The sequence below is a fragment of the Capra hircus genome, chromosome 12 (assembly GCF_001704415.2).
Source record: "Capra hircus breed San Clemente chromosome 12, ASM170441v1, whole genome shotgun sequence".
Taxonomy (NCBI): domain Eukaryota; kingdom Metazoa; phylum Chordata; class Mammalia; order Artiodactyla; family Bovidae; genus Capra; species Capra hircus.
Genome location: NC_030819.1, coordinates 52,477,896 through 52,502,237, shown reverse-complemented (window position 1 = coordinate 52,502,237; position 24,342 = coordinate 52,477,896). Strand labels below are relative to the sequence as shown.

The 24,342-nt window shown below is 54.1% G+C and overlaps 1 protein-coding gene across 3 annotated transcripts in view; it reads left to right on the top strand.

Moving 5' to 3' along the window:
• Positions 1-24,342, top strand: part of SPATA13 (spermatogenesis associated 13) — a 106,785-nt gene that overhangs the window by 77,584 nt on the left and 4,859 nt on the right. For 2 of the 3 annotated variants that reach the window (XM_018056562.1, XM_018056563.1), the window contains exons 5-12: positions 13,158-13,294; positions 13,987-14,166; positions 14,432-14,617; positions 16,591-16,770; positions 17,471-17,703; positions 20,443-20,572; positions 22,174-22,546; positions 24,215-24,289. In XM_018056562.1, coding sequence (XP_017912051.1) covers positions 13,158-13,294; positions 13,987-14,166; positions 14,432-14,617; positions 16,591-16,770; positions 17,471-17,703; positions 20,443-20,572; positions 22,174-22,546; positions 24,215-24,289 — 1,494 coding nt within the window. Of the gene's footprint in view, positions 1-4,087; positions 4,272-13,157; positions 13,295-13,986; positions 14,167-14,431; positions 14,618-16,590; positions 16,771-17,470; positions 17,704-20,442; positions 20,573-22,173; positions 22,547-24,214; positions 24,290-24,342 lie in introns of those variants that run through there. The other variant, XM_018056564.1, reaches the window with a different exon arrangement.

Sequence of the window (24,342 nt, the reverse complement as noted above, 5' to 3'; positions counted from 1 at the left end):
TGTTGTCACCTGCGCTCCGTTCTCTGTGTGTTGGAGTGACGAGCCTGCCCTCTGTGCTCAGGCGTCTGGCTGCTGAGCAGTGTTTCAGGAAGACCTGCGTAGGGCCTGCCTTGCCTTCTGCCAGCAGGCAGCTGACCAAAATGGGATCTATGGTGGGTTGTGCGACCGTGTGGGCTAGAAAACGTTATGTACTGTGTTGAGGGTCTCTGTTCTGTGTTCTGCTTCTCTCAAAAATGGTGTAACTATGGCCTATAAGATTAGTGCTGGTGTCTGTCTGTAATCCATTCAGAGTACAGGGACCCCTCTGGACACTCCATTATTTATGCTAAAAGACAAGGGTACTGTGGGTCTGAGTGGTTGGTTAGTCGCTCAGTCGTGTCCAACTCTTTGCGACCCCATGGACTGTAGCCTGCTAGGCTCCTCTGTCCATGGGATTCTCCAGCAGGAATAGCTGGCTCTTCTGGGTCTCCTGCACTGGCAGGAGGGTTCTTTACTGCCGAGCCACAGGGAAGCCCATGAGTCTGACTAACTCATAGTGGGTGAAGCTGATCACTTCCTGTTCAGAAATCACCCCCATCCCAGCTTTAGGGCATCAGCAGCGAGGGTAGTGACTGGGTGGACTCAGAGCCCTTGCTGTGTTCCTCGTGACTCTGGGTGCTCACCAGTGGTCTGGGCTGGCGCTCAGTCCAGCGGGGGCAGGAGCTGCCTCGGTTCTGATGTGTCCCAGCCTCCAGCTCACTCTCTGAAGCTGGCGGCAGTGCTGGTCGGGGCACAGCATGCCTGTCCTTGGCATCCTACCACCCTGTGGCTGTCTTGCAGGTCTTGGTGGTGGGGTGGTACCCAATCCTGGGGTGAGGGAGGTTCTAGAATATTCCCAGGTTAAGGGAGTCTCTGAGCCATGCAGGGAGCTGCAGCTTTGGCGAAGCCGAAGCTGGGAGTGTCAGTTGCTGAGCAGATGGCCAGTGCTGACCTTTCTGCCCCAAATCCTAAGGCGGCCACGTTAGAAGACCTGAACCATTTTGTACTTACGGAGATGCCAGTAACTCGGAGCCAAGTGCAGCCTTAACGACCCCCTGGTCATCTCAAGAGCTGGTCCTGGAGGGTAAAGGGATGAGTGCCGGTTTAAGTAGAGGCACCACCACTAACTTACCCCCTCCTTTTCCAGAAATGTGGGTGTAACTGTGTGTGGGTCTTAGGGCCACTCTGCCAAAAATAGCCTTAGTTCCTTCTATATCTGTAGACTAAACGTGATCATAACATCCTGTGTGCTTCCAACTTTTATTTTATCCTGACTTCCAAATATTTGATATTAATGTACAGTTGGGGTTTTTCTGCTCTCCAGTGGGACTCAATCCTTTTCTTAATTCTTCCTACCAGTAGTCAAGGTTGGTGACATCCTAGTCTCAACCCTGTAGCAGCGTCTTATCCAAGGAGAATAGACTATTCCCAGGGGTGGAGGTTGGGGGTAGAGCGTGGAGGGGATCAAGACTTCCTTCAGCTATACTTAAGGTCTTTGTTGCAATATTCTTATTGTTCTGGTTAATATAGGCTCTAATCACTAAATAATTTTTTAAATCTTAAAGTCAAACTGCCTCTGTAGGTTCTTCCAAAGTATCTTAGAAGTGTTGTTGGTTCATCTTCCTTTGAGGAAGATGCAGTTTTGTTTATTTACTTTTTTTTCCTTCTTTTTATCTTTATGTTTGTTTTGAGTGTGTGCTCAGTACAGTAAATTTACTCAGCAAATGCCTTTGGTTTAAAATCCTAAGATCCCAAGGACCTTAATCTCCCTGACCCCATCTCTGGATTTAGAAAAAGTCCTTGGGAAAGAAGCTGCCCAGGGAGAGTGAAAGGGAGCCGTGGACCCAAGTTAAGACAGTGCCAAGGAAATGCAGCCAAGAGAGGTTGTTTTTTTTTTTTTTGAAAACTTGCAATTTTAACAACAACAAAAGAAAAAAAATTTTTTTTTTTTTTTTTTTTTTTAAGAAAATAAAAGCACTCTGGATTTCCCTTGCCTCCTGCTGGATTTCAGTCTCCCTTAGAAAGTGTGCTCATCAGAATGAGTTCCCGCATTTCCCTGCTTTGTGTCTTAGCATTCAGCGTTTCACTTCATTAAAAGCAGGTCCACCCTTGCGTTCCACGGGCTTCACTCATTTGTGAATTAACAGTTCTCAGACCTGAGTCAGGCTGTGATTCCACAGGCCGGGATGGGGCCCCAAGGGTTCACTTCCCACCAGCTCCCTGGTCACCCTGTGCTGCTGGTCCCTGGACAGCAGCCTTTGAGGTGGTAGTACATGTTACTGTGAAAAAAGGCATTTGTGGCCTTATGGGACATTCTGTGTTAAACAAGTTGACAGGTGTCGTAATCTGGACTTGGAGCCTATGGGAAGCAGCCTTAGCTCATAGACAGTGAGCTGCTCTGGGAAGCAACTTCGAGGAGTCTTTTGAGTCCCTCCTGCAATGAAGCACTGCCTTAATTAAGGACACATACACTCCTAGTCAATGACTGTCTTTTAATTGTTTTTAAAAATTTGACTCTTTTAATTCATTTTTGAGAAATATTTGCAAGGGGGGACTTCCCTAGTGGTCCAGTGGCTAAGACTCCAAGCTCCCAATACAGGGGGGTGGGGTTCAATCCCTGGGCAGGGAACCAGAGCCCACATATAGACCAGACCTGGCACAAACAAACAAAAAAATATTTAAAGATATATATATTTGCATGGGATAGATTTAAAACCTCTCTAGTTTTGTGAGTGTAGTGTGTGTGTGTTCATATGTGTGCACGTTTTGGCTCTTTGTAATTTATTGAAGCCTTAGCTGGATTTAAGAGTGAGATGCCCTGAGTCAGTAGAAACAGCCACAGATAATTAAGGATAAGAAAAGCCTCTGGGAAAGCACGTGGTCGGGGTGGGTGTCTTAGTTGATGTTGCAGCTCTGCCCATTGACCCCTCGTGCTGTGAAGTCTGGGAACCAGCCAGTGATTGCGGACTAGGGTTGTGAGAGCAGCTGCAGTCCTGTTTATTAATCCCCACACGTTCTCAAGAACTGGGAGCATTGTGGGAGGCTGGCTGTCCCCACTGTATAGATCAGACACGAGCCCCTGAAGGTCTGAGCTGGTGGAGTGAGATGAGGGGTCTGTCACCCCAGAGCCTGCACACATGGACTCAGTTTTCAGCCGTTTATTGGGGGATGACCACATGATCACTATGCTGCGTGTGTTGTCTCCTTGCTCCTGAAGGTAGAAAGTTAGCGTCTTCCTGTCCTGAGGAAATGGAAGGAAGCTGTTTGTTAGTAGGTGTCGTTTCACAATAGGACTTGCTCACTGTAGACAACTGGGAAAAAAACAAAAATGAGAGAGGAAATAAGTGACCCGCCTCATCTAGAGAGAGCCTCTTCAAAGAAGGAACAATTTTCTGCACTATAGAGAACAGAGAATTTATACAGTAAAAGATATGCATATGCTTTTTATATAGAAGGCACACAGATTCACACACATACATCTTTTAAACAAAATCTCTCTTAAAGTGAGTTCACAGATTTGCAGTTAATATAAATGTGATGTCAAAGCTGAAGGTTTTGGCACACCAGAGCATGGAATCCCAACTACAGTTTGAACCTAGTGACCTCTGTGCTTCTTCCCCCATGAAATAGGTCCTTTTTTTTTTTTCTGAGCCCTTTTATTTCGTTTTTATTTGGAGCATTGTTGATTTGTAATGTTGTGTTAATTTCTGCTGTACAGGAAAGTGACTCAGTTATAGGTATTACTATATACTTTTTTTTTACTCTCTTCCACTGTGGTCTGTCACAGGATGTTGAATGTAGTTCCCTGTGCTCTGCAGTAGGACTTGCTGTCTGTCTGTCCTGTGTGTGATAGCTCACATCTTGCAAACTCTATGGGGGGTCAGGCTTCTGGGTTATAATGAAAAGCAGCAGGCGCCTTGCCTTGCTGTCAGTGGCATCGGAGGCTCCGGGGACTCCTGATAGGTTTCTGGCTGGCCGTCTGGCCTGCGTTTAGACTTCCCTCCCCGCCGCCCTGTCTGGGCTGCAAGCTCAGCCGCCCGCGGGTGCTGTGAGCTGTGAGGCTCTGGCCAGGCGGGCAGAGGCGTCAGCAGTGAATAAGCGCTTTCTGCGTTTCCGCAGCCAGAGCCTGTGTGATCCTCCGCGATGCTCAGTCACCCCACAGCCCTGCTCTGAACGCGGCTGTTTCCCACACACGAGGATGGTGGCGAGGGGGGAAATGGCAAGATTCTGGAGTCTGGAGAGCCTTCACCCGGGTATGTGTGCAGACTGACCTTGCTGCTGAGTCCTCTCTGTCCTCGCAAGGTGCAGGGCTCTGTGTGCTGCCTCTTGTCAGGCTGTGTGTGTGTGTGTGTGTCTGTCTGTCTGTCTGTCTGTCTGTCTGTCTGTGTGTGAGCGAGTCTTTTGTCTGGACCTGGGGTCCTGAGGGCAGTTGTAGCTGTTGTTGTTCTTCACTCAGTTATGTCTGACTTTTTGTGACCCCATGGACTGCAGCACGCCAGGCTTCCCTTTCCTTCACTATCTCCTGGAGTTTGCTCAAACTCATTTCAAAAGTTCTAGCTGTGGACACAGTAAATCAGAGGCTGGTTTGAGTTGTGCAGCCACTGGTATGAAATAGAAAATAGCAAGAGTCAAGCGCGGATTGTTCTTTATGAGTTATGGATCTGGTTCTTGTGCTAGGCTTTGCTTCTGTTACACGAAACTTCTTTATTCAGGGGACTGTTGTTGGGGTCCATAACAGTGTTCCTTGCTAATTTGGGGTGTGTGAGGTTTAATGGTATGAATTGATTTTGGAAAAATAGTCGACTGTTTGCAAAAAGTGTTACTACCCAGGACTTGGTTATTGTTTGGGGCTTTATTCCATTATTGCTTTTCAGTGTTTTTGTGAGTGTTGTCACTAGACTAGTTCCTAGGTGAACTTAGAAAGGTGGTTCTCTCACACTAGGAGGTTATCGCCTGGAACCCATGTATTCTTTTAAAGGAGTAAATGCTTCATGGAAAGCATTCTGGCCGACTCCTACACATTGTGCAATGGGAAGCTTGAAAAAAGAGTCTTGTCTCCGTTTTTGTATTAAGTGAATTCCAGTCGCTCACCCTGGAATGAATGGGAATTACAGGTGACAGCCGGAGGGCAGCGTGGGCCTCCCCGCACTGCACTGAGTACTCTGTGCGTCTTGCTGGCCTTCCCTGTTTTGATTGGCTCCCAGTGCTGGCCGAGCACAGACAGGGGTGTGGTGAGGGCTTCACTGACGCAAATTCAGAATGAAAAAAAACAAGTGGCCCAGTGGTTTCTGCGTTCAGGGCTCAGGCCTGCCCGCCGAGTGGCTGTGCTTGTCACTGAGTGGCTGGTGACTCCAGGTCCTACGTGGAGAACAGCTGGCTGCCTGCCGGCCTCCTGGGCTGGGGGTGCGCCTGTGTTTACCCCAAGGCAGCAGGCGATGGAGCCCGCCCCCCGCATTCCTCCACCCCAGGCGGGCACAGGGCCCGGTCCTCCCTCCCACGTGTGTGTGTGGAGGCCAAGAGAAGCTGGGTTCAGCCCCTGTGCTGAGCCCAACACTCTGGGAGGTGCAGCCGGCCAGGCCTCCTGCTAGGGGTCTGCGCCCTCCCTCCCCAAGTGCCCTCGGGCTCCAGGCTCCAGCCCTGCCCGCCTTTGAGTCTGGCTGCCAAGAGAAGGAAGGTGCGGGCTCTGCTGGGGTCATCTCTGTTCCCGATGGTTCTGTGTGATCCCAGCACTGTCTCTCATGTACCTGCTATGCTAAGTGTGTATGTGTGTAAACGTGATGGAAATGACCACAGATGCAACAGCAGAGAATCAAGTGGAGAGCTTGCTTACTGGGGGGATTCTGTCTCAGATGAGAGCCCTGAGTGGGCAGGGGACCCTGAGGGACAGCCTGGCGGCCCCCCAGAGAAAGATCTGGCAGGAGCGGGTGGGGAGGGCGGGTGGTCAGCAGGCCTGCCCTGTGGCCATGGTTAGCGAGGCCGAGGCCCCGGGCAGGTGCCCAGCAGGCTTGCTTTGGAGCCAGACAGACCAGGACTTGAATTACAGCCCCAGGACTGGGGAGCAGCTCCTTCACCTCTCGGAGCCATAGTTTGCTCTTGTGTTGACAGACACTGATGGTTCCAGGACGCTTCCAGCGTGGGGCCTGGTACACACGGAGTTTATCCTGGAGATGTGGTGAAAGCAGCCGGGTTCCTTCCCAGGGCGGTGCAGCCCGCCTGCAAGGCACTGCCAGGAGCCGAGAGGGGTGCAGTGGGCACGAGCTGCCGGGGCGCCTGGGGGGAGGAGCAGGGCGCAGACAGAGGCCCGGGCAGCCACCATCAGAGCTGAGCCAGAGGAGTGGCAGCAGCCTGCTGAGTGGGGACAGATGCCAAGGGATCAGCCCAGGGGAGAACCCAGGGCCTAAACCCAGGCTTGCACCAGGAGCTGAGACTGTCCTGCCTCTGGGCCCCCAAGAGCACAGAGGCTCAACCCCAGCCTGCCCATCTCAGGACTCTGAGGGCGTCTCCTGGGGGCGTACAGAGCATGGAGGATGCACAGGGCATGACTTGCCCTTAAATTGAGAAGTAAAAATACACGTGGTTTGAGCCAAAGCTTTCTAAACAAACTTTTTATAGGAACAAGCCACCTGGGGGTTTGGTATTAGTTCAGTTCAGTCGCTTAGTCATGTCTGACTCTTTGCAACGCCATAGACTGCAGCACACCAGGCTTCCCTGTCCATCACCAACTCCCAACTCATCAGAGTCTTTTCTAAGGAGTCAGTTCTGAGGGGTGACTGGTATAAATAGGGAGGTTCTGGGGCCTTTGGTATAAATGAAGCTCTATTTTGGTGTGACCCTTGTCATTGCTCGGGCATCAAGGGTAGCAAGGCCCCAGGTCTAATCCAGATGTGAAGTTCTGTCCTGGGAGGGGCATTTCCAGGAGACCCATGGGCATCATGAAGGGGTATCAGTGGAGGGCAGCGCATCCAAGCCAACTATCCTTTTTGACTGTATTGTCATCGACGTGTTTAGAAGACTCACAGAGCACTGCCCCATGTGTGGAATGGTTTGAACGTCTAGGTGAGGCATAAGGGGACAGTCCTGATGGTGTCAGGTTGAGCCCTGAACAGGAAGGGTGTCTCCTGTAACTAGGTGTGAGCTGACATTGACCAGCACGGGCTTCCTGGTCCCTCGAGGTCAGCGCTGGGGCAGGAGGGGTGGATATGAGAGACTCAGAACAGCTCAGGAGGGTGTTACAATGAAGCTGCTGAAATATAAGGACAGGGTAAATACGGTGAGCATTTTAAAGTGAGTAAATCTAATACGCTTCTAGGACGTGAGAGGCAGAGACTATTCCTGCCACCTGGGGCTTGGCCAGTGGCGGGGGAGTGGCGAATGTAGGCAGGAGTCCCAGCCTCACCCCTCACCAGGGAGTGAGAGCTCGGCACCCGGAAGGAGGAAGGGGAGCTTATGGGCTTTCTGGGTGGGGTGTCGCTCCAGGTGGAGTGGTCAGTGTGGACTGAAGGACCGTGTCCTTTTTCGCTGAGAGCAGGGAACACTCGCTGGCACACAGTGGCTGAAGCCGAGGTGTTGAAGCAGCCAGATCCAAACCCACTGCCCTCCAGCTTGTCTCGCTGCAGAGATGAGTCTCACAGCACACCTCCCAGGGCAGGTCCCTGCACTGGGGTTGAGGAAGTGGAGCTTGGGCGCCCGTGGTTCTAGAATTCAGCCAGGTATCAGAATCGCTTGGAAAGAGAGCTCTGGAAAGAGATTCTTGGCAAACACCCCCTCCTGCTCCTCCCCGTGCCCCCGCCCCCTGGAGGACCTGGCTCTCTGGCCCAGCGCCAGAGTCTGTGTTTTTCTGAACCCTCCCCACCCTCACCCCCACCCCCAGCCCAGGATGGGAAGCCATGGACCCTGCGTGTTTGGGGACGACTGAGGGGGAGTGGCCCTGAGGTCAGGGGGAGGGTGGTTCTGGCATCGAGGCCCCCTGTGTCCGTGCTTGCACCCTCTGGCATCTCATGGCTCAGGGGCCCCCCTGGGTGCAGGGACGTGGCCGGTGGTCCAGCCCCCTGCAGCAGCAGCAGCAGCAGCAGCAGCACCCTGTCAAGTCCACCCTGGGCTCTGAGCGCAGGCTACCTGCCCACCCGCCCAGGTTTGCTGTTTTGCTCTTCAGATGGGAAAGATGGGAAATGAGAACAGTTTATCTCCAACCCGAGGAAGCCTGAGGGGTCAGCAGGTTTCCTGAAATGTGTGTTTTTAATGGGTTGTTCCAAGTGCAGGAATTTTCCCAAAGTGACCTGTGTTTTAGTGGGAAGCCTCCCCCACCCCCTGCCCCAGTAGAGTGCTCTGCCCGTCGGGTGCTGAGTGTCCACACCCATGTGGCCCGCATGGCAGGTGCCCAGGTGTGACTCCCACTGTGTCAGCTGTTACCTTCCTCTCACCTGTCACCTGCCCTCCCCAACCCTGTGTGACAGGTAAGAGAAAGGCAGTCTCGGGGACGCTCGGGCCAGGGCCTGGCTGGGACCCCAGCAAGCTCTTGTGCTTTTGAAATTCTGTCACTCTGAGCAAAAGCCCTTAAATCTGCAAAATTAGGCCAGATGGGGGAGACCTGTGTCCTGAGAAAAACTCCCCGTGCGACACGGACCGGGGCCCTGTGGGAGGGCCTTGTCCTTGGCGCGTATTATAGTCCGAGGTTCTCCATCGGTGGTGGTATTGACATGTCCTGTCCTGAAAACTCGTCTGGAGGGCCTGTTGCCAGGTTTTGTTCCTCAGAGACGTGAAATCCAGGTCCAGAAAGAAGTTGTCACCCTCCCGAGAGACGTGGATACTGCTCTTCGCTGGCATTTACTTATAAGCTCACATGGTCTCTACCGAGTTTGCAGCAGTCCTGACTATGAAGGCACGTCTGCTTTGGCCACCGTGGTCTCTCCTGGATGTTCCTGAAGCCGAGCTGGGCCAGCGCTGGAGGGTGGATGGGGCTTCCTCAGATCAGCGCATGCAGGAAGAAAGCAGAGCCTGGGGAGGCAAGAATTTGGGTCTGAATCTTAGGATGAGACTGTGTGAGGTATGGGCAGGTGAGGGGGGAGGTGGTCCACCCAGCGCAGCCGCTGGAGTCCTGGAATGTCTGCCTTTCCAGGGGACGTTGACATGATGACTAAGCAAGCATAGGTAGTTCACATTACGCACGTGAACAATGCACACGATTGCTGCACTGTCCCAGAGTTGTCCCTGCAGGTGTGCGTGCTGTCGTGAGTGTGCAGGTCTTTTAGACCCGAAAGACGTCCCCTCTGGGCATGGCTGCAGCTGTGAGGGCACAGTGGACAGAGGAGCAAGCATGTCTCCTCTCAGATTCCTGTTTTAGGGGTCGAGGTTTCCGTTTCAGTTTGCAACAGTCTTTGCTCACCATTCACAAGATCCTTTTCAAACACAGCTTTTGCACACCTACTTATTCAACAACCCTGAACATTCATTGGAAGGACTGATGCTGAAGCTGAAACTCCAGTGCTTTGGTCACCTGATGCAGAGAGCGGACTCATTGGAAAGACCCTGATGCTGGGAAAAATTGAAGACAGGAGAAGGGGATGACAGAAGATGAGATGGTTAAGATGGCATCATCGACTCAATGGACACAAGTTTGAGCAAATTCAGGGAGATGGTGAAGACAGGGAAACCTGGCGTGCTGCAGTCCATGGGGTTGCAGAGAGTTAGACATGACTGAGCGACTGAACAAAAATAACTTATTCAACAAAAGAAATGATGCCGCTGGCAAGGACCTGGAGACTTGGAAGCCCAAGTGCTCCTGGTGGGACATAGAGCAGCACAGCCACCATGGGGAACAGCGTGCAGGGACCTCAGAAAGCTAAGTAGAATTTCCGCACGACCCTGTCATCCCACCTCCGGACACACATCCAGGAGAATCCAAAGCAGGACCTGGAGGAGGTGTTCACGCAGCCGTGTTCAAGAGGTGGAAGCGCCCCAAACGCACCTGGACGTTTGCATGGATGAAGAAAGCTCGGTATCAGGTGCAGTGGAAGGAAATCGGATACAGGCAACCACATGGGTGAACGTTGAGGGCCTTGTGCTGAAGGGAATAAATCCGCTACAAAATCACTGTGGGACTCCACTCAGGGAGGAGTGTAAAGTGTTCAGAGCCCAGAAACAAGGCGGAAGGCTCATTGCCAGGGAATGGGGGCGTCAGTCTTCAGTGGGGCCAGGGTGTCAGTTTCGCAAGATAAGAAAGTTCTGGGGTTGGTTGCACAACCACGTGAATGTAGTCAACACTGCTGAAGTGTACACTTACAAATGTCCAGGATGGCCCATTCTATGTGTTTTTTACAACTAAAGGAAGGAAAGAAGGAAGCTAATTAATTAAGGTTCCTCTTTCATTATTAGAATGTATTAATCTGTCCTAATTTTGCGGAAGTGCATTTTGAGAGTCAGTAGTAAGTCCACAACATGCAAAACGGCCCTAAATAAAGAATCACCGCTGAAAACCAGACAAGAAAGAGTGGCACATAATAACCTCCAGGAAAGGCCCCATGTGAACCTGGGTCTGCAGGTGACACACAGGCCTCGGTGAGAAGGCGACACTGGTGAGAGGGTGGGCTCTGTGGGGGAGGGGGGCCTTTAACTGGAAGGGAATGGAGGTTCCCTGCAGAGGAATCTGCACTGAGGCAGTTGGTCGCTGCTCTGGGGTTTCCAGAAGTCGGCCCTGGAGCCGCATAGGGTGTGGCTGGAGAGGGTGGTGGGGATGGGAGGCAGGGAGACCTGGGTGTGTACCCCGCCTCCACCGACCCTTGTGCCCCCAGAGGAGGAGTTAACCTCCTGGGAGCCTGAGTTCCCTCACCAGCAGTCTGCTGTTCATTATTGAGTGCCTTCTGCACGCCAGGGGTTACACTGGGTGCTGGGGTACAAGAATAGACCCCGCCTATTCCCTCAAGAAGTTCTGACCTCAGAAGGGAAACCCTCACAAAGGCAGGAGTGTGGGGTGACAGGAGCCCTGCTCTGTGCAGACAGCATCAGAATCTGCCCCCACCCCTCCCACCCAGACCCTGGAGAAACCCCACTCCCTGAGATACGTGTGAACCGTAGCACAGGAGCACAGAGGGCCGTCGAATTAGAAGGGGCTTTAAGATCCTGAAGGCAGTTAAGATCACGAGGGGGGAGGACAAGGGGCTCCGACAGACTGGGGTGGCGTGGTTCCCCCCACCCAGTCAGCTGTGAATACCGCGCTGTGGTCGGGCAGCTCCCCGAGGGCTCCATTAGAGACGGGCTGCAGGCTCGCGTTGCCTCCCTGGTGTCTGCTGAGAGACTCGTGTGCCTAGAGCAGGTGTGTCTGCCTTCTCCAGGTCCTCTCCCCAACCCCCAGACACACCCCCGAAAAGACTGCAGAGCAGTGTGACACAGCACAGGGCAGGGGCGGCCGCACGGCGCTCACACACACATGCGCACACACAGCAGGAACCCTGGGAGGTGTGCCCTGAGCGAGTGGCAGGGCTGGAGGGAAGGGCGGAGGAGAGCTGGGGCCTGGTGTGCAGAGCGGAGGGGCCCGGTCCTGGGTAGACAGGTGTCTGCAGGGCACTTGCAACGTGGCCTGTCCAGAGGGATGGGCTGGGGATGTAAGATGCACTTAGGTCACAAAGACTTGGTACAAAGTAAGGAATAGGAAATATCTCACTTTTAAAAAGTTAAAAATAATTTCCAAAAATTTCATTTTTAAAAACAGCTTCTTCAGTTTAGAAATAGACCTGTCCCTGAGGGGAAATTCCAGCTGGTAGGTCCTTGAAAGAATCATTAGGGCTCTCCCTCCGCCATCACCGTCCGGCCAACCTTTCTCCTTCTGCCCTGACCGCAGCTCCTCCCTTTCCCATTAATTCTCCCAGTGACCTGGGATTTTCTGAACCGGGTAGACTTTATCCTTTCTGTTGCCCCCTCGTTACCTGGACCTGCATGTCCTTGAATTTCACACCCCTTCCCCGCCCGCCAGCCGTCTGTCTGATGGAGAACCGTGGTGCCTCCTGCTTCAGTTGACCCACCTCCTGCAACTGGTGGTCTGCCCACACCCCCTACCCACTTCACGCTGTGGCCGAGTCACTCTTGTACGTCCCAGCACACCAACATGGATGTCCTCACCGCAGTGACTCTTGTTAGCGAGTCCCAACTAGAATCAAGGATGCTACGGACTTGACACACATTATCTCATCTAATTCTCCAAAAAGAACGAGACTACTGTTTATAAGAGAAGGATTGGGGCTCAGGGAGATGGGGTGCCTGGTTGGGCTCCCTGCCTGGAGAGGGGCAGGCTTGAATTCAGACTCTTAACGCCTGGTCTCTGTCTGCAGCACCAGGGCCCCATCACTCCCCTGCCCAGGCCCCTTGCTCTCCAGTCCCTCTTTGTTCGAGGCCCTGGTGTCCCAAGTGCAGCTACATGTGTCCACAGTCAGGAGCCAGGCTCCTCTCCCAGGAGACCCTGTCCTTCTCACAGGGACGCTCGGTGACAGATGAGCCTTGGCGAGGAGCCCACCATCCTGAAAGGAGATAGGAGTGGCCAGGTGGTCCATCCTGAATGCTGCCCCCATCCTCAGAAGGTGCTGGGTAACTCTTAATTGTGACACGTGAGCCCTGGCCTTTGCTGTGTGGACGACTAAGAAGCCCAGCTGCTGGGCTCCACTTAGGATACCCTCAGCACCTCCTGATTCAACAGCACACACTGTGCCTTGCAGGAAAACATGGCAATGGACACTTAAAAAAAAAAAATATATATATATGTATATCAAATTTCAACTTTGTTTTCCTCCTCAAGCTTATTTAGAAACACTGCATCTGTTACATCCACTTTGGAGCACAAATTTCCAGCATCACATGTTGTTTGCTCAGTATCCTGACTCCGGGAATAACCCTGCATGTCACCGTCTGCAGTGGTCTCTGAAGTGTCCCCTTCCCACCGACTGGGACACGAAGCGCTGGCTCCTCCTAGCGTCAGCTGCTATCTTTGGATTATAATAGCTCAGTAGACATTTTCTAATGGTTTCTTACTCTGGGTAGGACAAAAAATGACAACTTTCCCACAAGGGCGCATTCTCAGAGCTCACAGGTTTTGTCCTTCTATTTTTGCCATTAGCTGCATCTTTTAAACCATACCGTCATTCTCTCTCTCTCAGTTTCTTCCGATGGAGGTGCGGAGCCGTCTGCCCTAGTGGACGACAACGGCAGCGAGGAGGACTTCAGCTACGAGGACCTGTGTCGGGCCAACCCCCGATACCTGCAGCCGGGTGGGGAGCAGCTGGCCATCAACGAGGTACTGGAGTCCATTTCACAGTGGTGGCCGGTGTGTCTGGGCCCAGAATCCACTCCTACTTGTCTCTCTGGTTATTTCTTAGTGAAAGTGTTCTAACACGGAGAACTCCAGTTAGGCATTTTCAAGGGCGATTTGTGTGATTAAGTGTTGCCGATGACCAAAGCTGTCCCTCCCAGTCAGCAGGCTGTCATGACACCTGGAGAGGGCTTCTTGGTCCAGGTAGTGCCCTGCCTACCTCTATAAAGGTCTCACAGCCCTTGTGGGCAGCGAGCGTTAGTTACTGCCCACGTTTTGGCAAACACTTGGAAACTAAGAGGCTGAGCGACCTGCTAGGGTGGCAGAACAGAAGTGAAGCACGACTTTCTCCGGGCTTCTTTCTCCTCCTCTGCGTCGTTAGCACTTTTTTACAGAAGTCTTTGCAGCAGCCCCTCTAGCCTTGGGAAGACGGTTTAGAGGCTCAGAAACCCCCTGGGGGAGTGAACAGTCCAGTCAGTCTCACTTGTTGGGTGACTGACTTATGGATTGAGTGGGCTCAGGGGTTCCTTTAAGAGCACGTGAGGGTGCCCCCCTGGTTCTTTCCCCCGTTGTGTCCTGTGACATCAGGTGCTTGAGCATCATCCATGTGGGCGCTTGGGGGCGGGGGTGCTCAGGGTCCCCCGGCTCGGTGCTGAGTGCCCACCTCTCCATTCTAGCTGATCGGCGATGGCAGCGTGGTCTGCGCGGAGGCCCTGTGGGACCACGTGACCATGGACGAACAGGAGCTGGGCTTCAAGGCGGGGGACGTCATCCAGGTCCTGGAGGCTTCGCACAAGGACTGGTGGTGGGGCCGCAGCGCAGACAGGGAGGCATGGTTCCCGGCCAGCTTTGTACGGGTGAGTGTCCTGTTTCCGGTGGCGGGGCGGGGCAGGGGCAGTGCCAGGACACTCTTTCCTTATCACCCACTGAACCAGACCTCTCTGCGGTCAGGGTGGGTGGTGGAGCAGTGTCCACGGGGGTCAGGTAGGCAGCTGGTGTCGCTGCTGCGTTTGCGATGCTCGGCTGGGCACCTGCCGCCCTCCTGACAGTCCTGGGGAGTGGAAATCAGGGGACCCAGGCCCGGTGCCGCCCCCACTGACTGTTCTCCGCGTGTGGCCGCAGCTGCGCGTCAACCAGGAGGAGCTGTCGGAGGGCTCCAGCGGCAGCCCGGGCGAAGAGCAGGAGGAGGACACGGGTAGGGCCCGCCACAAGCACCCCGAGAGCAAGCAGCAGATGCGGGCCAACGTGGTCCAGGAGATCATGGACACTGAGCGCGTGTACATCAAGCACCTCCGAGACATCTGCGAGGTGGGCTTGGGCGATGCCCCAGCGGCGGGTCCCTGTCTCGGTCCCGCGGCCCCTCCCCTGCTCCGTGGCCCCTCCCCTTACCCGCGGCCCCTCCCTCCCGGCTCCGGTGTTTCCAGAGCCCTGTCCGCCCCACCCCCCCAACCTCGCCCAGCAGGGCCGCTGGCTCATGAGGTGCTAGTCCACCCTGGGCAGTGTGGACGGCTCGCCGTCCTCAGGGTTCAGTCCCGCCACCCTGAGCCTTGGTCAGAGCGAGTGACCGTGCTGGGAGGCGCACCTTTGAGACCCGCCCGACCCCCTCTGAAGCCCCACGGGTCCGTCTCACCCAGACGCAGATAGAGACACAAGTATCCTCTGGTGACACCCCAACTCTTTCCTGCGGTGTTCGGGATCCCGTTGGCAACAGTCCCCCCCCCCCCCCCCATGGTATTTCCCGTTTTTGTGGATTCTGTACAGTGGTGGGCTAGACTGTCCTGTGCCCACTCTGGTCACTCGAGCCTCCTGGCCATGAATGCAGACTCTGCATTTTGTGGTCAGCTGAGGGGGCCCAGCAGGAAGCAGGCCAAGTGCGCCCCCTCTGTGGGGTTGGCTTCACCCCCAGATAAGGATTCCAGCCTTTGGCTTATGTGTCTTGTTCCCTGGGAACCTACGCTTGAGGGAGCAAAGCCTCATTTTAGGGGAACAGCCCCTGCTGATGACTGCTGAGCACCGCCATGCCCCTCCGCCGGGGTAAGCTGACCTCGCAGCACTCAGGGCTGGTCCGTGCTCCCCGAGGGCAGACGAGGAAGCCCAGGTGCTCAGGAGTAAGGGGGGTTGGAGTATAAACCAGACCTGCCACCCTGCAGCCTGTGGTCTGTTCTGCTGTAGTCAGTTCAGTTGGTGCAATTACACGGTGCCCACTTGGGGACAACTGTAGGTGTTCCACGGCCTTTCCATTCTAATGCCATTCCTACCCCCGTGCATCCAGGGTGTAGAGAATTAGCGGTGCTGTCATCAGTGCAGCCTTGGGTGGGAGATATCCAGGTTTGTGTCATTTTTCTCCAGAAAGTGGGTGCCGGTGGAGAAGCCATCCTTGGCCCTGGACTGGGACAGGGAACAGTCAGCGATGTGCTGGGCAGGCCTTTTTGGCTGTGACGTGGAGTTAAGGATGGAAGCCTGGGCATTTTAGGAGTTTAGAGAAAGTGTGGCAGGACCAATTTCTGAGCTCTAATGTTTGAAACCAAACCACCTGTTTCATGAGTATAATCTGGAAGCTTTCTGTGGTTTCTTGAAGTCACTCAGCACGGCCGCTGGCTCACGAGGTGCTAAGTCCACCCCGGTCACTCCGACTCTTTGCGACCCCATGGACTGCAGCCCACCAGGCTCCTCTGTCCATGGGATTCTCCAGGCAAGAATACTGGAGTGGGTTGCCATTTCCTTCTCCATAAACCCAACCACACTTACATTTTCTCTTTCCTTTTGTCCTTTTGTCTTTTAAATATCTAAGGCACATCTTAGCTGTGGAAGTATAATTAGCCCATCAGGGACCCCCTCAGGTTAATATAATTTTCTCTAGTTAAAGCTGACTCTAAGGCTTCCCTGGTGGCTCAGTGGTAAAGAATCTGCCTGTCAATGCAGGCAGGGTTCATTCCCTGTTCTGAGTAGATCCCACGTGCTTTGGAGCAACTCAGCCCCTGCACCTTGACTGCTGAAGCCCACACACCTGGAGCCTGTGCTCGGCTGTAAGAGAAGCCACTGCAATGAGAAGCCTGCACGCCACAACTAGAGAGTAGCCCCCACTCCCCGCAACTAGAGAAAAGCTTGTACAGCAAAGACCCAGAACAGCCAAAACTAAAAAATAAATTGTGTGTATATATATATATATTTTAAAACCCACTCTTAAGACCATGTCTCTGGGCCCTCAAAAGCAGTATTGTTGAAATAATTTCTGTGAATTCCTAGATTCATAAAAAAGAGTTTGCTTTCCTGTGTTGTAGGGCTACATTAGACAGTGTCGAAAGCACACGGCAATGTTCTCGGTTGCACAACTGGCCACCATTTTCGGAAACATTGAAGACATTTACAGATTCCAAAGAAAGTTCTTGAAAGACCTTGAGAAGCAGTACAATAAAGAGGAACCTCACCTGAGTGAAATAGGGTCCTGCTTCCTTCAGCACGTACGTCACCTTTTACTTCTTATTAATAACGTCACATTGAGTTAAGTAATTTAGAAATGTTTCTCTTGCGAAGAAGAGGGGTCCGTTTCTGTTTTATTTCTTTGTTTGATTAACTTCCCATAGGATGGAGGCGTCACTTGCAAATTAAGCTGATTAGTTTATATGGTTCATCTTGACCTAAATACCCCAGGTCTATATTTTTTTCAAAGTTTTCTCACTTCTCTGGGGTTTGGAGTTAGTGGAGTAAGTTCTTGGAGGTGGCTGGGAGGGCCCCCCAGGGAGTCCGGGTTGGGGGGCAGTGGGGAGGAGGTGGGCACGTGGACAGCAGGTGCAGCCCAGGAAGGAGGCCTTTGACCCTGAGGCAGGGCTCTGCGGTCCCCTTGGTCACCGGGAGAAACCCACCAGAGGGCAGGAGGCAACCAGGGCAGAAATCAATGTCTCCCCCTTGTCCCGGGTGACGTGGAGGGCACCGCCCCCCAGAGAGGACTGTGCCCCCGCCACACCCTCTGGGGGTCCGTGGAAGGGGCCGGTTTGGGGGCAGGGGGATGCTGTGTTCTCCGCAGCCTCCCCTCCACCCCTTCCCACACAGAGGAGTGGGTGCCACGGGCTCCCCTGTCCGGGATGGGGGTGGGGAGACTGGTGTTTTCAGCGCTCGCGGGGCCGGAGCTCCCAAGCTGACGCGGCTCCATGCCCTCCCCAGCAAGAGGGCTTCGCCATCTACTCGGAGTATTGCAACAACCACCCGGGCGCCTGCGCGGAGCTGGCAGGCCTGATGCGGCAGCGCCGCTACCGGCACTTTTTCGAGGCCTGCCGGTTGCTCCAGCAGATGATCGACATCGCGCTGGACGGCTTCCTGCTGACGCCCGTGCAGAAGATCTGCAAGTACCCGCTGCAGCTGGCCGAGCTGCTCAAGTACACCGCGCCGGAGCACAGGTGGGGGCAGAGACCTGGACGCGGAGGGCCGCCTGCGTCACACTGTTACTACCTCGTGGAAGCAGAGTACCGTTATACAGGGGGAGGACACACAGGATCCCTGAAGGAGCAGGCAGTTCCCAGGGCGTGTTGAGTAGGGGCCACGGCTTCCTGAGGTCCTGCAGGGCTCCCACCCCGTTCTGGTGCAGTGCGGTGCTTGCTCCGTCCCCAGCCCGCCCACCCTGTCCCTCTGGCTCTGAGCACAGGGCTTCTGGTTGTGGTTACTGAATGCTCCACCTCCCTTTGGGGCTTATTTGTGAATTCTCCTGAAGGACCCCCCAAAGTATCCTTTGCTTTCGAATAGCAGCTTTCGTTTTCCCACGTGTACAGAACCGTGTCTGATCTTGCTGTGATTGGATGTCAGCTGTCATCCATTCGGTCAGCTCTGGGACGTGGATGAGGGTCTCCCCCATAGGCCTGGTTGCTTGGCGCCCTTTGCTTACAGCAATGATCCCTCGATCAGTTTTCAGCAGCCTACAGCTGAGGGCCAGTGGGGATGCAGCTGTCGTCCAGCAGTATTTTAGGGTAATGCTTCTGTGTTTATGAAAACCAAACCTTGTCCCTGACATCTGTGTCATAGCACAAGGCCTTCCCTCCGCCTGCCGCCCTCCGAAGGACAGGGGTCCGTTGGGAAGAGGGAGCCAGGAGAGGAGAGTGCCTGGAGGAATTTGCTGCAGCAGACCACCAACTCTGCTTAACATCTGTCTATTGCCCTGAGAGCAGTCAGATTCTCCAGGGAGCGCCCGCCCTGCAGGGTTGGGAGCGCCCGCCCTGCAGGGTTTGGGGACGGCTCATTCTTCTGTCCTCGGCCGCTGGACTCCTGCAGAGAGATGGGCCTGGGAAAGGGGGCTTTTCACAATTAGATGGAAGGTAGAAGGGAAGAGCAGGGTCGCTTAATGACATGCCCAGACAATGATGTTAGTTTAAAAGAATCAAGATGAAAGGACCAAGAGAAAGGAGTTTGTTGAAAAAAATTAAAAAGAAGCTTGTTTTTTTTTTTTTTTTCCTGATGGGAAAATCAGAAAACTTCAATAAAAAAAATAGCAAAGTCAGGCAAGTCACAAATTTGAAGAAATCTTTTTGAAGAGAATAAAAAGACGTCATGATGAGGAACCAGAAAAAATAAAAATGCAACTTAGGAAGCAGAACATCTTGAAAGATGGGAAAGCTATACCAGGGGTGCACTCATCGCCCTTCAGCACTTAATTTTTCTCTTTTTAAGGGCATTTTTCACTGAGAAGCATTTGCATACTTTGTTTCATCAAAAAAAAATCATTTTAAAGGAAACGACAAAAAGCCATTTCCTCATCTGAAGTAAAACAAACCAAAATATTTTAAAAGACCATTACATTCTGTCTCTTTTCTGGAATTATACAAAAAAAATTGTAGAAAACAGTAATTTTGCATACTTTTCCTTATTGCTGGAGCCCTCTCTGGGAGGTTTACTCCCATTATTTTGGCAACCCCTGTGTGCCACTTGGTGGTTCTTTTCTCCTCTGCTTCTGTCTGAAGAGAGTGGGGTCTGATCTGCCTGGAGATGGAGGTGAGGTTGTTGTTCATTTGCTAAGTCATGTCTGACTCTGCGAACAGAGGAACTGCATCGCGCCAGGTTCCTTGTCCTCCAGTATCTCCAGGAGTTTGCTTAAATTCTTGTCCATTGTCCATGATGCCATCCAACCATCTCATTCTCTGCCGCCCCCTTCTCCTTTTGCTTTCAGTCTTTCCCAGCATCAGGGTCTTTTCCAGTGAGTCAGCTCTTTGCATCAGGTGACCAAAGTATTGGAGCTTCAGTGGGGTGGGGAGTGTTTGGTAAACAGCAGAATCTGCTCCCAGGGCTTTTTCCCGGTTGTGAAGGACTGCAGTCCAGTCCACCCGAGACCCTGGGGCTGTGCTGTCCTGGAAGACACAGGAAAGTGCTGGGGGAAAGACTTAGCTCTTAGCCAGGCGACTGCTTTCTACATCCCCAAAGTGTTGGTGATGGGCAGGGAGGCCTGGTGGGCTGCAGTCCATGGGGTCACAAGGAGTCGACAGGACTGAGTGCCTGAACTGAACTGGAAGTGTCAATGCAGAACAAGAGCTGCATGTAAACCTTTCTGGCCCCAGGCTGGCTCTCCTGCAGCCTGTGTACAGACCAGAGCCTCTGTTTTCCCGATGTCTCCAGGGTCTGAGGGGCTGCTGGGCAGGGGGACGTGGCAGTTTTGTTTGACCGCAGTGTGTGGAAAGCACCAGAAATGAAGGTACTCAGACACAGGAAATGTCGGTCAGCATTTACACAACTCACTCATGTCCTCCCATGTAAGACGAGGCTCAGCCAATCACTCCTGGAATGAGTGGTGACCGTCACAGAACTTTACAGAGAAAACTAGCTCTGTGTGGACCGGAGCCAAAACAGAGGCCTGTCCCTTCTTTGTTAATGAAAATCACCCCTCATCACTGTGACTAAAACTTAGTTCTTGTGGCCTTTGCTTTCATTCACTGTGGTTTCTGGGAAACGATTGATGACATTCTTATTCCAGAAAACTCTGCTGACATCTGGTCGGCTCCCTTAGCCTACGCGGACTGTAGCCTACTCATGGAGGAACAGTGGCTGTTGTTCAGAGGCCATCTTGTCTAGGCTGTCAGTATACAATCAAGGGTGGAGCGTGTTGCTTCATGTGTCCTCGGCTGTTACATGGTTAAAATTAACCGCTTACTTTGCAGTGATTACGAAAATATAAAGGCGGCATACGAGGCCATGAAGAATGTTGCCTGCCTGATCAATGAGCGGAAACGCAAGCTGGAAAGCATAGACAAGATTGCGCGATGGCAGGTGTCCATCGTGGGCTGGGAGGTAAGTTGGAGCCCACTGCCCTCAGCACCGAACCCCCCTTCACCCCCCACCTGTGGTCCCCTGGTGCGATGACACACTTTACAACCTGTGATAGGTTCCCTCTGCTCTTCGCTTCCATGGTGTGATGTTTTGATTCACGCTGTTGAAGTTAGCAGTCAAATGCTTGACCCTCCACCTCCACTGGGAAGTACCCTGAAGAGCGTCTTCAGAGTACCCAATAATCAGTTTATTGGGTGCATCCTTTTTCCCTCCTGCCTGATGGTGGGCTCCATGAGGGCGGCTGGAGCGCGCTCACAGAGCAGCAGGCTGTGTGGAGGTGGGAGTGCACGTCCCCTATGACCTGGACGAGAGGGATGCTCCATCTGTAAGGCGAGGGGCAGGCGGGAGAGGTGTCACCTGCAGGGCTGGTGAGGACCGTGTGAGACAGCCTGAGTGGTGGTCCAGCATGCGCACACACACATGCACACACACACATACATGCACGCTTTTATTTATAAAAAGAACAGTGACAGCAGCTAGAGCTTGTACTTGTACTGGATTCACACATGCCTGGCTCTGGTCTAAGCCGTTTAAATACATGAACTCGTTTAACCCTCTCAACAGTCCTGGGGAGGTGGAACTATTATTACCCCATTTATCAGATGGGGAAGCCGAGGCACAGAAAGGTGAGGGAGCAGAATGGGCCCCTGGCCATCACTAAGGACAAGCCCGTGACGTGCAGACGGCTATGAGATCCAGCAGGGGGCGTCCCGCCTCTGATCAGCTGTCAGAACTCACTCTCCCCAAGCAGTGAGGAAGTGGAACTTTTTTAACTAAAGCGGGTGACAGCAGTGAGCGCTGGAGAGAAATACTGTTTTAAGGTGCTCACAGTCCCTGGGTCTCAGCCTCCTGTTCCGTGAGTGAGGAAGCTGGGGCACAGAATCCCTGCAGGCTAGTATTTCACAGTCAGGATCCTTTGCCTCCAAAAATACTGTGTATAACTGGGATCAAGGAAGAATAAAATGTTAAAGGCCAGTATCATAGCAAATAGCGTAAAGTTATGTTGGGTTAGATCCAACCTGAATACTACAGAAGTGTGTTTTTCTTCCTGCCCTTGCACTCTGACGTCTCGGGGATTGTTTGTTGTCCGAAGCTTACCAGTTTCTTGCTGGCATCGTGCCATCTGGCCTTTTGTCTCCGGGGCCCTGAGCTGGTTATGCGGGGAGCTGCTGTCTGACTGACTTAGAAGCTCCCTGCCTGCAGCCTAAGTGTCCGGCCACAGGGGACCCCTGTGCTCTCAGGGCCTGTCCAGGCCTGCCGCCCTTTCGGCTCCCGGTGGGGTCCCTCCACCTAGCATTTTTCACCAGGTCTCTCTGATAGAGGGGACCCCTTAGGTGGTACACGGACTCGCTCACATTTTCTCATGGAGTCTAAAAGATAAATTCCCCACCTGAGGAGGCTGTCAGTGAGATCTGACTGGCCTTTGGGGGCCTGCCCCACAAGTGGGCCCCATGTACCTGGCCGCCTGCAGAGGGTTCCTGCCAGGGTCCCCCTGTACCCCCGGCACCTGGAGGAGACCTCCCTCCAGGTGACCTCGGACGTGCTTGCACCCCTGCCCCCAGGGCCAGGACCTCTTGGAGCGCAGCTCGGAGCTGATCCACTCCGGGGAGCTGACCAGCGTCACGAGGCAGGGCAGGAGCCAGCAGCGCACCTTCTTCCTGTTCGACCACCAGCTGGTGTTCTGCAAGAAGGACCTGCTGCGCAGGGACGTGCTCTACTACCGCGGCCGCACCGACACAGACGCCGTCGAGCTGGTGGACCTGGAAGACGGCCGCGACGGTGCCCGCGGGCTGGGCCTCAGGAACGCCTTCAGGCTGGCCAGCCACACGGGCGACGAGGTGCACCTGTTCTGTGCTAGGAAGCCCGAGGACAAGGCGCGGTGGCTGCAGGCCTTCAGGGACGAGCGCCGGCGGGTGCAGGAGGACCGGGCGCTGGGTGAGCCTGGGGCCCTGCTCACCCCCACGGGGAGGAGGCCGGGAGCCACCTGCAGGTCCTCGTGTTCCTGAACTTACTGACGGGACCGACCGGGCAAGGTGCTGTGGGTCCAGTGGTTGTCTCACAGATGAGGAAATTGAGGCCCAGGGCCCTGCCCACTCTTAGCCTAGAGCATGGCTGGTGGAGTTTAACACTACCCACACCGCCTCCCCCCCACCCCCCAACAACCCCCACAGGGAGCCTGATGTCTGCTCTCTGGCTCTGCTCTGCACATCACACACGGTGCATCCACCTTGCTGCCCGGTCTGTCCGGGCCCAGCAGCCGCCTCCCCGCCCCAGAGCTCAGGGCCGCTAAGGCAGCCTTGCTTCCTGCCCAGCCCCCTCCTGTCTTTCAGCTCCTACTCCCCAAGGCTGGAGCTGCCAGGCCTGGTATTTACGACGCCCCACCTGCCTACACCCAGGTCTCCAAGCCCAGCCCAGAGCCACCCCTGGGCATGGCAGGGGTCTGAACACAGATGGCCATATGGAGACAAGGCCTGGGCCCCGGAGACAGTGGGGTGTAGGGTGGCATCTGCAGCCCATGGCCCCCAGACCTCAGGGGCTGAGGTTGGCCCTGCTGTGAGGGGAGCTTGCCTGGAAACCAGGAGGGGCTTCAGCGGCCTCCCCTGACTTACACGAGTCCACCACAGAGACTCTCACCCATGGGAGGCCTCCCAGGCCTCACCAGTCAGGCAGAGCAGTGATTGCTTCTCAGCTCTGCCTCAGACAGGCCTGACTGTACCCCTCTCGGCACAGCCATGCTTCCCTATAGCTGGGGCTTGGGGGACAGGGATGGGTAGACGAGCAGATGAGGGGGAGGAGCGAATGTGTCCTCCAGGGGCTGGCAGGCCTGTGGCCCAGGCACGTGTGGGGTGAGATAGGCAACCCGGCCTTGCCTAGCCTGTCACGTATGTCCGGTGTCTCCTGCTTGGATTCATCCTGGCCTCGTGAACCAGGCAGGTGTGGAGAGCGGAAAGGAGGTGGAGGGCCGGGCGGGTCTAGGGTCTGGAGCCTGGAGGGGACCCTAGGGCCTGTCAGGACAGGGGTCAGTTGTGTTGAGGGGCCAAGGCCCAGGGCATTCTACCTTTGCAGAAGGTAGAGGGGGTCCCGGCAGTGGGTCCAGGCCGGCCAGCTGCCCAGGCAGAGCTCAGGTCTCTGGCTTCAGGGTGGAGAGCCTGCCCAGAACAGCACAGCCACCCGGCCCCGCTCAGTCTTGCCCTTGGCCCTTGTCCATGTGGTCTGCAGTAGGGGTGCAGGAGCCAGCACCCCTGGCTCAGATGTCACCTCTGCTTGGGGTGAAGCCAAGCTTTCACAGGTCCGGTGGCTTGGCCTCCCCCAGCACCCTCCTTGTGGGGGGACAGTGAGGGAGGCCCTGTGTGTCTGTCCATCTGGGTTTACACAAGTGGTTGCTCTGCACGGGGTCCCAGCGTGGGAAATGGTGGTGTGGCCATCCAGATGATAGCCCTCCTCCTTGTCTGCCCTCTTCGGCCCCTTCTGCCTCCTTAACAGTTGAGGCTCTCTGCTTTGGTTGTAGAGAGGACCTCAGGGTTAACGTGGGTTTGGTGCAGGTTATATCCTGAAATGTCTTCATGAGTTTTGAATACATACCACATTTGTGTCTAAATCCAGGAATGGAAATTTCAGAAAATCAGAAGAAACTCGCCATGTTAAATGCTCAAAAGGCAGCACACGGAAAGTCAAAAGGTGAGTTTCGCAGACGGTTTCGTCTCCTCAGTGTGTGTCAGTGTTGGAATTAA